At 54.0% G+C, this 13,142-nt stretch overlaps 2 protein-coding genes across 5 annotated transcripts in view; both read left to right on the top strand.

Moving 5' to 3' along the window:
- LOC117011333 (zonadhesin-like) overlaps window positions 1-2,746 on the top strand; it is a 23,639-nt gene extending 20,893 nt beyond the window's left edge. Inside the window, exons 12-16 of the mRNA XM_033086686.1 lie at window positions 409-506; window positions 1,617-1,815; window positions 2,442-2,447; window positions 2,527-2,668; window positions 2,712-2,746. Of these exons, the coding sequence (XP_032942577.1) occupies window positions 409-506; window positions 1,617-1,815; window positions 2,442-2,447; window positions 2,527-2,668; window positions 2,712-2,746 (480 nt within the window). The remainder of the gene's footprint in view (window positions 1-408; window positions 507-1,616; window positions 1,816-2,441; window positions 2,448-2,526; window positions 2,669-2,711) is intronic.
- LOC117011334 (sushi, nidogen and EGF-like domain-containing protein 1) lies at window positions 463-13,142 on the top strand. Of its 4 annotated transcripts, XM_033086687.1 has the most exons (8): window positions 463-652; window positions 1,223-1,815; window positions 2,442-2,932; window positions 3,416-3,615; window positions 4,573-4,954; window positions 5,471-5,721; window positions 8,039-8,139; window positions 8,511-8,602. In XM_033086687.1, the coding sequence occupies exons 3-7, from the start codon at window positions 2,746-2,748 to the stop codon at window positions 8,093-8,095; spliced, it is 1,077 nt and encodes a 358-aa protein (XP_032942578.1). In that variant the 5' UTR covers window positions 463-652; window positions 1,223-1,815; window positions 2,442-2,745; the 3' UTR covers window positions 8,096-8,139; window positions 8,511-8,602. The 4 variants fall into 4 exon arrangements, with proteins under 4 accessions (XP_032942578.1, XP_032942579.1, XP_032942580.1 ...); XM_033086688.1 differs by lacking the exons at window positions 8,039-8,139; window positions 8,511-8,602 and adding an exon at window positions 6,570-6,671 and having other exon boundaries at window positions 1,223-2,932; XM_033086689.2 differs by lacking the exons at window positions 463-652; window positions 1,223-1,815; window positions 2,442-2,932; window positions 3,416-3,615; window positions 4,573-4,954 and adding exons at window positions 9,138-9,425; window positions 9,529-9,666; window positions 10,091-13,142 and having other exon boundaries at window positions 5,624-5,721; window positions 8,511-8,641.

Genomic DNA, 13,142 nt, shown 5'->3' with positions numbered 1-13,142 from the left:
AGAGTCATTGCAGGACATCTGGGGATGGCTCAAGGTCATGGTATGGTCTTCAGGTGCGCATCAAGGTCATCAGGTGACACCTGGCTGAAGTTTCAAGGTCCTTGTAAGATGTTTAGATGGATCTCAAAGTCGTTGGGGTGACATCTGGATGGGCTACAGAGTCACCTTGGTGGGCTTTAAAGTCATTGCATGGTGTCTTGGTGGACTACAAAGCCTTTGTGTGGTATCTGGGTGGGTTTCAGGGTAATTCTATGGCATTGGGTTAGGTTTCAAGGTCATTGTGTGGTATTCAAGTGGGTTTCTAGGTTATCATGGGGCATCCAGGTGGTCTTCAAGATCACTCTATGACAACTGGGTAGGTTTCAACTTCATCATGTGACCTCGTGCCACCCACGACTCTCTTTCCAGGTAAATGGTGGATCTTCCCTTCACCCACAACCAGCAGCTCCAGGTGTCCCTCCATGGCTTCATCACCCTGACATGGGTGTCACTGTCACATTTGACTGGTGCAGCCCGTGTCATCATCTCCAACACCTACGCCAGTGCCATTTGTGTCCTCTGCGGCAACACCAATGGTGACCCCCACGATGACTTTGTCACCTGTGATGGCCATCGTGCTGACAACGAGACCCCGCTGGGGGACAGCTGGAAGGTCAGAGATGTCCCTGGGTGCTCACCTGGGTGTAGTGAGGGCGACCATGATGCAAGGCTGCCTTCCGCATTATGGGGGGAACCTTGGGGGGCTTTGGGAGAGTACAGGGGTGTTTTGGAGGGCAGAGAGGGACACAGGGCTTAGGCAAGGAGGTTTGGGCTGTCCAAGGAGGAGTTTGCAGTGCCTGGCAGGGGAAGGGAAGAGGGGTTGGGGCTATCTGTGGGAGATTTGGGGTGTCCATGGCAGGTATGTGGTGTTCCCAGAGGTTTTCAGTCTCCATGGGAAGATTTACAGCGTCAGTGGGGGTTTTGGGGTCTATCCAGGGAGTTTTGGAGTGTCCATGGGGGATTTGGGGTCTGCAAAAGGGAGGCCTGGATGAGGAGTTCTGGGCTTCAGACAAGGGAGTTTTGGGATGTCTAAGGGTGAGATTTGGGAATTTGGGACCTGCATGGGGAGTTTTGGGGCATCCATGGGAATCTGGGGTGTCCATTAGAGTTTTGAGGGTTTGCAGGGAGATTTTTTGTATCCGTGAGTGTTTTGGTTTTTCCAACTCTTCTTCCTTCCTGACAGGCCCTGTGTGCCCCCCAAACCAGTGCTATGAGCTCTGCGGCTCCCCCTGTCCCCCCTCCCGCCAAGGCGAAGCCAGACCTCAGGACTGCTCTGATGTCTCCACATGCTCTGAAGGCTGTTTCTGCGATCCTGGATTTTTTGGGAGCGGGGATCATTGCGTGCCTCTCCCCCAGTGTGGCTGTCTTTTGGAGAGCTGCTACTACCCATGGGGGATGCAGTTTTACCCTGAGTCCCGCCGCACTCATCGCTGCATCTGCTCCGAAAATGGGAGGCTGGAGTGTCACCCTGCTCCAGGCTGCTCCAGTGATGAAAAATGCACAGCGCAGGATGGGGTGCTGGGGTGCCACCCTCGCACATGCAGACAGTGCCAGGTTTTGGGGGCAGGGGCTTACAGCACCTTCGATGGGCACCTGGGGAATTCTGGGGAGTCCTGCACCCTCCTGCTGCTGGAATTGGAGAGGGGTGAGCCTGAAGAAGAGCTGGAGCCTATTACGGTGGCTTTGGAGCAGGAGGACACAAAGGTGCAGTGGGTGATGGTGATGGCACAAGGGGTGACCATGGTGATGGACAGGGGACAGCAGTGGGAGGTGACGGTGAGTGGAGGGCCTGGGGGCTTGGGAGCGTAAGCCCTGGGTTTGGGGGCAAAAAGATAATTGGCGGGCAAGAAAAGGGGATGAAAATGGGGTTATGGGAGGTGCAGCAGTGAGGAAACACCTGGTTTAGGGTGAAAGCTCTGACTTTGGGGTGCATGCCCCAAAGTACCTTGTTTTGTGGGTGCAAGCCATGTTTTGGAGGCAATGCTTTTGGGGGTGCAAGCCTGGTATGGCAGGTACAAATCCTGCTTTTGGGGGTAAAAAGGGGTTCAGTGAAAAAGAAGAGGGTGTAAAAGGGGTTTTGAGGGACACAGCAGTGGGGAAGGGGCTATTTGGGGGTTGAAGAGATGCTTTTGGGGTACACACCCCGATTTGGTGTGCACTCTGGGGTGTACAGACCCTTTCTAGCATGTTAATTCTAGGTTTGGGGCACAAACCATGATTTTAGGGTTGAAACCTCTCTTTTTGGAGTGTAATGACCATCCTATTTTGGGATGTAAACCAAGGGTTTGAGGTGTGCAGAAGGAAGTCCAGATCCTGGTTTTGGGGATGCAAATTTTGAGGGGTTAACACCACTTTTGGTAGTCCAACTTCCCTTTTGGGTTCCTCACCCTTGTCTCCCCCAGTGGATGGTGAGTGCCACTTGCTGCCACTGTGGCTGTGTGGAGGCGCAGTGGGGGTGGCGCAGGTGGGGTCCCACCGCTTCTCCAGGTCCAGGGGGCCCCCAAAATCCTCTACGACGGCAACACATATGTGGTGCTGACGCTGCCCCCTGCATCCTACCGCCCCCGGGGCCTCTGCGGCAACTTCAACGGGGACCCCAATGATGACGACCCCGACGGGGAGGCTCTAGGCAGCCTCCCCCCAACCTGCATCTACCTGGCACCCACCCCCAGCTGCTCCCCGGCTCAGGAGCAGCATTGCGCGGTGATGGAAGACTCCGAGGGACCTTTTGCAGGGTATCATGGGGTGGTGCCGCCCTGCATATACCTGGTGACCTGCGAGGGCCAGGCATGCGAGGGCATGGGCGACCCCTGCCCCAGCTTTCAGGGCTACGCAACTGCATGCCAGGCAGCCGGAAGCACGCTCTGGGAGCGGCGGGAGGCCATGGGTTGCCGTGAGTACATAGAGGGGTTGGGAATTTTTTGGGGATCAGGAATCTGAGATTACAGGAAGTTTGGAGTTGGGAATTTGGGGTGGTGAAGTTTGGGAGGATGGTAATCTAGGGGTCAGAATTTTTGCGGGGTCAGGAATTCTGCAGGTAGTGGAAGTTTTGGTGGGGGTGGGAATTTGGAGGGCTGGGGGAGCGGAATGGAGCAGGGTCTCATTCCTGTATGGAAAAAAGGGTATATGTCCACTCTGCTAAGCCCTCTTCTGGGGAATGCCGAAATCACACCTCCAAAGGGTGTCCTCCCCCAAAACAGAAAGCCTGTGTCCCCTGGTGGAATCCTCTGCAACCGGTGGAGTGCCCCCGATGTCCCCAAATGGGAACCCCAATGGACCCCCACCCCAAAGATGGGATGGCACTGATCCCAGATGATCCCCCAGTAGTGCCACTGCCCTCCATTGACCCCCTCTGTTTCTTCTCTCCCTCTCCCAGCTCTCACCTGCCCTGCCAAGAGCCACTACCAGCTGTGTGCCCACACCTGTGAGCACACCTGCGCAGGTTTGTCAGCTCTGCCCCTGTTCAGCGAGTGCTGCTTTGAGGGGTGTCAGTGCGCCGAGGGGCTGCTGTTTGACAGGGTGCGCTACCTCCTCCCGGGGACCTGTGGCTGCCTCCACCAGGGCCGCTACTTCCAGGTGGGTGTGGCCCCAGTGCATTCCAGTACAGCCCAGTTGCAGCCCTAGCTCCTTGCAGGCTCCCCGTGTTGATCCCGGTCGCTTCAGTGTGCCTCCCACAGTGTTCCCACTCCTTCCCAATACACCCCAGTTCTCCACCAGTCCTTTCTACTTGCCTCCTGAGTACCCCCCAGTGTCTCCAGTCCCTCCCAGTACCTCCCATTTCCTTGCAGTGTGCCCTCCCCAGTGTTCCCAGTCGGCCCAGTCCCTTCCAGTATGCCTCGCAGTATCCTCAGTCCCTCCAAGTGCGACACAGTTCCTATTCATCCTTTCCAGTCTGTCCCAGTTGATCCCAGGCCCCTTCAATGCGTCTCCCACAGTATCCCCAGTCCCTCCTAGTATACCCCAGCATCCCCCATGTTGCCATTTCTCCCCAGCATGTCCCACTTCTCCCAAACACATCCCCCAGTGGATCCCTCTTTACCCAAGATCTCTCCAGACCCCTCCAGTCTCCCCTGGTATTCACTGTATTGTCCACAGTCTCTCCCAGGGTATTCAAGTCCTCCCCCACTTTCCCCCACACTTTTCCCAATCCCTACCAGTTTTTCTCTGTTCCCCCCACGGTACCTCCCAATGCATCCCAGTTTCTTTAGTGGAGGACTTGGTGTCCTTCCCAGTGTCTCCCAGCATGTCCCAGTGTCTCCTTGAGTTTCTACCAGTGCTCCCAGTTTCCCCCAGCAGGTCCCAGTCCCCTCAGTGTGCCCCCATGGGGGACATGAGGATGTATTGGGACACTGGGGACATGCTGGTGGTCCCCATGGGTGCCCATTGGGGATATGAAGACACATAGGGGATATGGGAGACATGGGCCCCCTTCCTCCTTCCCCCCCACACCATCTCACAGCATCATAATTCCCATTTTTTGGGCCATTTTTGGCCACTTTTCCTCACTTTCCACATTTTATTCATGGAAAACAGATTGCTGAGACCATGATGACACCTGACTGCTCCCAGTCCTGCTCCTGCTGGGGGCCTGGGGGCCTCCAGTGCCACCCCTTCACTTGTCCCTTTGGCCACACCTGTGGCCTCCATGATGGCACCTGCACCTGCACCTGCATTGCACACCCAGGGTGCTGCATCCTGTCCCCTGCCACATGCTTCGTCACCTTTGACGGCATTACTGGGCCCACCCTGGCCACTGGCACTGATGTGGTGGCCAGAATGTGTGACCCCTGGGACCCCGCATGGTTCCAGCTTCGGAGGGGACATCAGGGACACTGGGGAGCAGCTGGCAGTGATGGCACTTCACCTCTTCACCCCCCACAGCTTCATTGCTGTGTGGAGGGACAGGAGGGTCTGGGTAAGTTATCACCACCCTGAGTGGCATCCAAAAGTCTTGTCACCACTGTGCGTTGTCACCCTAAACATCCTCCTGATCTTCATTCTAGTAAAAAATCAATATTTTTTCCCTAATTTCACCAGGTTAGAGTCCACATGGGGTTGTTCAATTCCATCAGTACCACAGGATGGACCTTAATTTTGCCCCAAATTGCTCTTTTTTCCTCCCCAGTTTGCTACCAGTGAAGCACCTCTGTGGGTGATGGTCACTAAGACACATCCATAGATTGATGCACCCCGTAATTTTGACCAAAACTGCTCTTTTTCCCCCCAGTTTAAAGTCAGAGAAGCACCTACATGGGTGTTCCCTCATCCTACCTCCACCATGCCTTGACACATCCCTTCATTTTTCCACAAACTCCTTCTTTTCCACCCAGATTCCTCCAAGTACCCTTCAGTCTTTGTAGCTCCAAATCCCCTTTTTTCTCCTAATTGGGTGTTTTCCAGATCAATGGGGTCCCCACCCCCCTGCCTGTAGAGCTCCCAGGACCATTGACCATCACAGAGACGCACACGACCCTCCAGATGAGCCGAATCCCGGGATTTCTGGTGGAACTGGGCGCCACGGGGGTGACAGTGGAGGTGCCTAGGGAAGCGCAGGTGACGCTCTGCGGCCTCTGCGGTGACTACAACGGTGCCACCAGCAATGACCTGCGAGGGCCTGATGGGACAGTGACAAGTGATGTGAGGGCACTGGCCGAGGCCTGGCGCGCACATGACTTCACCCAGGTGGGTGACACCAGGGGGACACTGGGGCAGGGGGGTTGGGGGGATTTGGGTGTCTTGGGGATGTCACTAGGTGGAAGAGTGCCAAAAAAGGGGGTTAAATAACCTAAAAAAGAGGGGAAGAATCCCCCCAAAAGGGGAAAGAAGCTCCAGAAGATGGAAAAGAGACTAAAAAGGGGAAAAAGAGTTCCCCAAAAGGGAGAAGAGAGGTCCAAAAGGATGGGAAAGGAGACCAAAAAGAGGGGAAAGAGTGAAAACTGGGGAAAGGACACCAAAATGCAGGTAAACAGACCCAAAAAGGAGCAAGAGTACAGAGGGGAGGAAATAGCTGCAAGAGATGGATAAAGAGATCCATAAATAAGGGAAGGAGCCAAAAGAAGAAAAGACTGAAACAAGTGGAAAGAGATCAAAAAAAGGAGAAAAGAGGGGAAAGAAAAGGTGGAAAGAACCTCCTCAAATGACAATAGAAGCTCAAAGAGATGGAAAAAGACACCAAAAATGGGTGAAGGACCCAAAAATGAGGGAAAGGAATATTAAGAAGGGAGCAAGAGCACAAAATGCAGGGGAAAGAGGCCAAAAAAGAGGGACAGCAGAAACAGGGGAAAGAACCCTCCACAAAGGGGGGAAGGGCAGTGGCAGAGAAGCACAAGAAAAGAGGGGAAAATAGCCCAAACCAGGGGAAAAGTGAATAAAAAAGGGGGAAAGAGTCTCTCAAAGTGGGGAAAGATCCCAGCAGCAGAGGGGAAAGAGCTCAAGGATGGGCATAACAAGTCCAGAAAAGGGGGAAAAGACCTTGAGCTGGGGGAAACTGCCACGAAATCCCCCTCGATTTTGCCTTTCTTCCCACCCAGTGATGTGGAAAATTGACATTTCACCTGGCTTGCCGCGCCCCATGGCTGACGTCATCCTCAAACTGCCTCAGATCCGGAAAACCCGGATTTTTATAAGCCCCGAAAATGTACTTTCACCCCTGAAATAAAACCTTGAGAAAATGCCATTTACGGGGGATCTGGGGATAAAACGCTGTGAATTTCGAGAAAACAGGAGCGTGGGAATGTGCTGGGGGCAGTTGGGGGGCGGGGAGGGCTGTTCCCACCCTGTCCTGCCGCGGGCGGTTCCGTGTCCCCCCCGTCGGTCAATATTTCCCAACGCCTGAGTCCCACGGGGGGAAAGGGCGGGGGGGACCCGGATGTTTGGCGCCGGGGAGGGGGAGGTGAGAGGGTTCCCGGACATCCGAGTCCACCAGGGTAGGTGTGTGCTACGGCACACCTGGAGGGGACCCCTCACCAGTATCCCCAGTTCCTCCCAGTACATGCCAGTACCCACCCCCCAGTCCCCTCCAGTTTGGCCCCCGGTATCCTCAGTCTCTCCCAGTACAACACCCCGCTACCCCCCAGTCTCTTCCAGCCTCCCTCAACTGCCCCAGTATACTCCACTGTCCCCAAGTCCCTCCCAGTGCATTCCAGTCCTCCCCCATTATTCCCCATGGTGTTCCCCAATCCCTCCCAGTTTGTCCCTGTCCTCCCCAGTACCTCCTACTGCATCCCAGTGTGACTCAGTGTCCCCCCAGTGCCCGTTTAAGCCTTGTCCCAGCATCCCCCAGTGCCTGCCAATGCATCCCTGTCCCTCGCAATGTCCCTCCCCAGTGCCCCTCCAACATTCCCAGTGTCTTCCAGTATGTTCCAATAACCCCCAGTGCCTCCCAATGCATCCTAGCCACAGTCAGTGCCCCCTCCAGCCTCCCTAGTGTCCCCCAGTAGATCCCAGCCCCCCGCCCAGTGTCCCCCCTGCCCAGTCGTCCATCCCAGTCCATTCCAGTCCCCCATCCCCCCCCCCCCAGTTGCAGTCTGGGCAGAGACGGAACTGCCTGGGGCCCTGGGAGGTGCCACCTGGGGGTGTCCCATGTCATCCCCCCCCCCAGCCTGTCCCCTCCCTGGGGATAAAGTAGCTCCAGTCAGAGCACTGGGACAGACTAGGACCATGGGAGTGCAGTGAGTGGGGACAGTGGTGGGCATGGGGGTCATGGGACATATGGGACATGAGGGCACCTGTGGGACATGGTGGACACTGGAGAATATGGGCACCAGTGAGGGCACATGGGGCACTGGGGGGCATGGGGATGTAGAGAGGGAACATGAGGGACATGGGGGGACATAGGGAGGACAAGGGGCCATGGGAGGGTCTTTGGGGACATGTGGGACATTGGAGGAGGCATGGAGGGGCATGGGGGTATATGAGGACACTGGGGACATTAGGAATATGGAGAGGTCGCACAGGACATGGGGGCGTACTTGATGGTGATCCCCTTACATTCCTGCAGGCCTGGACACATGAAGGTCCCCTCCATCCTCCTCCTCTTCCTCTTCAGCCACACTGAGTGGGGACCCCTGAGGACATCGGCGACCCCTGTAGGACCCCTGGGTGAGTTTGGGGTCCCAGGCTTATACTGGGGAGGGGGGGTGCCAGGTTCATACTGGGAAGTTCTGGAGTGATACTGGAGGTCCTAGGCCCACAGTGGGAGGTTCCAGTCCCACAGCAGGAGGTCTCAGGCCCATACCAGGAGATCCCAATTCTATACTAGGACATCTCAGTCCCCTACCAGCAGGCTCCATGCCCACACTGGGAGTTTCTGTAGTGACACGGGGGGTCCCTGACTCATTTGGGAAGGCTCATACTGGAAAGTCCCAACTACATACTGGGAGGTCCCAGGTGTCACTGGGTGTGTCCTTCAGGTGGGGTCCTGTTTGCCACTGGGTGTATGTCCCAGCTGTGTGACAGATGTGTGTCCCCAGGTGGTGTCCTGTACCCCTTTGGACCTGGGGAGGGGGATGAGGCCACCGACCACGAGGACGACGGGACGAGCCCTGAGATCTTCCTGCAGGAAAACTTCTCCTTCTATGGGCATGCCTACCGCTCGCTCTATGTGGGTCATGTTACTGGGGAGACATGGGGGAGGTGGCATTTGGTGGGTGACACAGGTGGAGGGTGACACCAAGAGGAGGTTGACAAGTTGGATGCAGCCACCAAAGTTAATGTTACCTCTTCCTCCTCCTCCTCCCCCCCCCCCCCCTCCTCCTCCTCCTCCTCCTCTGTTGGTGAGTGGAGACCCCTGGGGATATCAGGGATACCCATGGGGGTCCCTGAGGACATTGGGGACACTTGTGGGACCCTCAGGTGGTCTTGGGGTTCCAGGCCCATACTGGTAGATTCTGGGATGACACCGGGGCTTCCAGTCCCATACGGACTGGAGGTGACTGTGGTGACTAACTGGTGGTTGGGGGTCATCACAGTTGAGGCCACCATGACAGAGGTCACTATAGTTGGTGACATGACTGGAGACACTGTACCTGGGACCACCATGGAGGGTCACTGTGGTTGATGCCATCCAGGTGTGTCCCATTGGTGACCTTTGCCTGCAGGTGAACAACAACGGTGTGGTGTCCTTCGGGACAATGGTCCCGGAGTTCACCCCCCAGCCCTTCCCACTGCCAGGCCACCGCCCCTTTGTGGCACCATACTGGGCTGATGTGGACACCCGTCTGGGAGGGAACGTCTTCTACCGGCAGAGTCAGGACCCCCAACTGCTGGCACGCCTGGCCCAGGATCTGGCACCTGCTGTGCCACCTGGGGACCCGTCCCCACAGCCTACCTGGGCATTTGTGGCCACCTGGGACCGTGTGGCCTATTTTGGGGCTGCTTCACACAAGGTGGGATATGGGAAAAAGTGGGGGCAGCTCAAATACCTTGATCTTCAACCGTGATGTCCCTAAGAGACATCATGGTGACATGGTGACAATGTCCTCCCTGCAGGTGAACACCTTCCAGGCTGTGCTAGCCTCCGATGGTGTGACCTGCTTTGTCCTGCTCAACTACGGGGACTTGCAGTGGACAACTGGCATCGCTAACCAGGGGGATCTCCACACTGGCCTGGGGGGCATCCCTGCACAGGTGGAGACACAGAGAGGGACAGGGGGCACTGGGCATGGGGATATCCCTGTGATGATGAGGACAGTCCAAGGGATGGGGGACACTGGGCTAGGAGGGATTCTGGGCTTGAATGGGATAAAACATTTTGGGGTGGAATTAAGAGGATTTGGGTGGAATTAAAGAGATGTGGGCTGAAATAAGGGGGGTTTTAAGTAGGATTTGAGGGAATTTGGGGTAGAATTAAGGGGATTTGTGATGAAATTAGGGAGATTTGGTCTGAAATCAGGGGGATTTTAGGTGGAATGAAGGGGATTTGGGGTGAAATGAAGCTCATTCTGGGTAAAATTCAGTGTGAATTTGGGCAGAATTTACCCCCCACCTTCTCCTGTTCCCCTGTTCCCTTCCCTTCATGTCCCCCCCTGTTCCCCCACCTTCCCCCCTGCAGGCTGGGTTCGACAGTGGGGACGATGTCCACTACTACAATATACCAGGGTCACGCACGCCTGCAGTGCAGAGCCTCAGCCGCCGCAGCAACATAGGGGTCCCAGGGCGCTGGGCTTTCCGTGTTGACCACTTCAAGGCCACTGAGGGACCTCCCGAGACCCCTGGCACCGTGTCAAAAACCCCTGAGGACCCCTGGAATCCCTTGGCGTCCCCCTCAGTATCCCCCAACCCCCCCAGGACCACAGAGGAGCGGGTGTATGTCTGCAGGTCCTGAGCAGGTGACACCTGGGACATTTGGGGTAGGGGGGTTGCCTAACAGCCCTCACCCCACTCCCACAGAAGGATGTGCCACCATGGAGGCTGCATTATGATGGAAATAGCAATAAACACCCGCTGAGCAACACCTGTGTCAGGTGTGTGTACACAGATGCATGTAGGCAGCAACACAGGTGTCGTGTGAAATGTGTACCCATCCCCGCCTGTTCCCAAGAAGGTGACGGAGTCAATTGAAGAGGGAAATTGTCAGTGAGGGGTGACATCTGGGTTGTACATAGGTGTGACACAGATATACCTGGACAACATCTGTTGTCAGATGCACTATACCTGGACAGCACCCAGCTCACACACTCCTACAGTGGTGGTACACCTGGACAACACCTGAGTTCCACACAGGTGGATCCACTTGGGTAACACCTGCTGCAATGCAATACTCTACACAGACAACACCTGGGTTGCACAGAGGTGTACCATCACCTGGACACCATCAGCCCAGCTGAGGGCCCCAACACTGAAACCAAGGGCAGAGTAGAGACAAGGGTTTGGGTTACAGTTAGGGTTAGAGGTTACAGTTTGGGGTTAGTGGTTAGGGTTAGGACTGTGGTTTGGTTAGGAGCAGGGCTAGGACTTACAATTTGAGTGGGTTAGTGTTACATTAGGGATTATTGTTAGGGTCAGATGTTAGGGATGCTTTTATTATATAGCTGTAAGCTTTTATTTAATATTGGAGCGGCATAATTTTTCATATCTGTAGTTATCCTTTTGGGGTCAGGATGTCATAGATACTGATGTAGTGCTAGATTTTTAGTGAGAAATATTTTTCAGTCCAGGGCGCAGGTATGGTGCAGAGGAACTTCTAAAGTGAGCCAATATTAAGCCCCGTTTTGCTTTACACCAACACTGTCCTTTCTTACAGGTCTTTAGTGATGACAAAGGGGCCAGGGTTTATTTTCTAAATTAGTTACCCTTTCAAAGATCTGTTTATTAACTGACACCAAGATCACTTAGTAGCAGCTTATTGTTGATGTGGGGAGGAGCCTGGAAGAGAAGGGGTTGATGGAGATGTCTCAAATACCAAGAGCCATCCAAGGACTGTTGGTGAAGAAGCAAGAATGATGTGATTGTGGAAGGGGCCATGCACAGATAGGGCACCATTTTCCTGGCACAAACGTCCTTGTTCCAGTCCCTAGAGACACAACAGACAAAAGACAGCATCAGCACAGGAAAGGGCAGGGTCTGTCGACCAAAGATTGATCTAGCAGGGGTGAGAACTGACCACTCAAGACTCCCAAAGCTTCCAACCCACTTCAAGACAGATCTGAAAGAATGGACTGAGCATGAGAATTAATGTCCAGAGATAGTCACAGCTATCTGTCTGTAAAATGGTATCACCACCAAGCCCAAGCACTGCCTCCAGGACTGTGACTATCATATCACTTTCCTTCCTGCCTACCTTTTGCTTCCCTCCCTCACTTCCTCCCTTCCCTGGCAGCTTTGGACAAGAGTTCTGTATCTGAAACTTGCCTGTGGCCTTGTGGCTCACGAGATGGCTAGGGTAGCCTTCACCAAGATGTCTGCAGAGGAATCCACATGGATCAGTCTCTTTTCCATCCCTGTGAGAGGCACCCGCTCCTAATGGTGGGATCCCCAGTGCCCAACTTGGAGGACTGCAATGGGAGCTGCAGGTGGGCTGGGAAATGACCAGAGCCCCTGGCAAGGGGCTACTAATCGACTTGCCGGAATTTCTGGTTCTGGGCACTGGTAGTGCCTCAAAACATGAGATCTGGGTGGTGCCTGTGCCAGCAATGGGAAATTGCTGGATTTTGACTTTCTATGCCAGCAAATTGCTGGACTTGGGCTGTGCTGGCACCAGGAAATTTCCAGATCTGTACACTGGTGGTGACTGCAAACACCAGATCTGGGTGGTGCCTGTGCCGACAATGGGAAATTGCCAGTTTTGGCTTTTTCTGCCAGCAAATTGCTGGACTTGGGGTCTGCCGGCACTGGGAAATTTCCGGATCAGGGCACTGGTGGTGTCAGCATGTTACGTGGAGTCATGGGTCAGAGACAGAAACAGCATGAACTCTCAGAGATCCATATGACAAAAACCTGTCTTATTATTCAGACCTTTCTTATATAAGGGGTTGGAATCCCTCCGGCTCAAGACAGCTGATTGGTTGGGACTTAAGACTGCCCAGCTCTCTGACCATTGAGGTGTCTGTGGCTTAGGATGGAACATCATTGGGTGTAGTCCCTGTTTGGGTTTGAATATATCCTATCATTGTTCACATAGGGGGTTGTTTCTTGAACCATGCTAACTGGACTGGATTTCTTATCTATGGTTGAATTAATTGTCCAACTACAAGCCAGCTTTTGCTGTGACAATTTCCTGTTTCCTTTTTTATTAAAAATATGCAACTTGTTTTCTGTCATTTTACCTACAAGGGTTCTTTGCAAGCAAGATGACACAGCATGAGTCTAATTTGAATGACGTTTTCAACCTAATTTAACAAATTTAGGTCCCCCAGCTGGCAATGTGTTCCATGTATCACTGGAGCTGCGGCATTCATGTTCAGGAGCTGTCAGGCAAAACCACTAACCTTGGGGCTAGCGTGTCACAGTTTAACTACTTAAAGTTATAAATTACAACTTCACTCTATAAACAAGAAAATATTTAACCTTTTAAACTGAAATTATAACTTAACTCTATAAATAGAAACATTCAACTTTAGAACTGTCAGAAAAAAAACTATTTAACAGAGCAAACAATTTGTAAA

Source organism: Catharus ustulatus, unplaced genomic scaffold (genome assembly GCF_009819885.2).
Source record: "Catharus ustulatus isolate bCatUst1 unplaced genomic scaffold, bCatUst1.pri.v2 scaffold_113_arrow_ctg1, whole genome shotgun sequence".
Taxonomy (NCBI): Eukaryota; Metazoa; Chordata; class Aves; order Passeriformes; family Turdidae; genus Catharus; species Catharus ustulatus.
The sequence above is the reverse complement of the archived record's forward strand: the minus strand, read 5'-3'. Positions and strand labels throughout refer to the sequence as shown.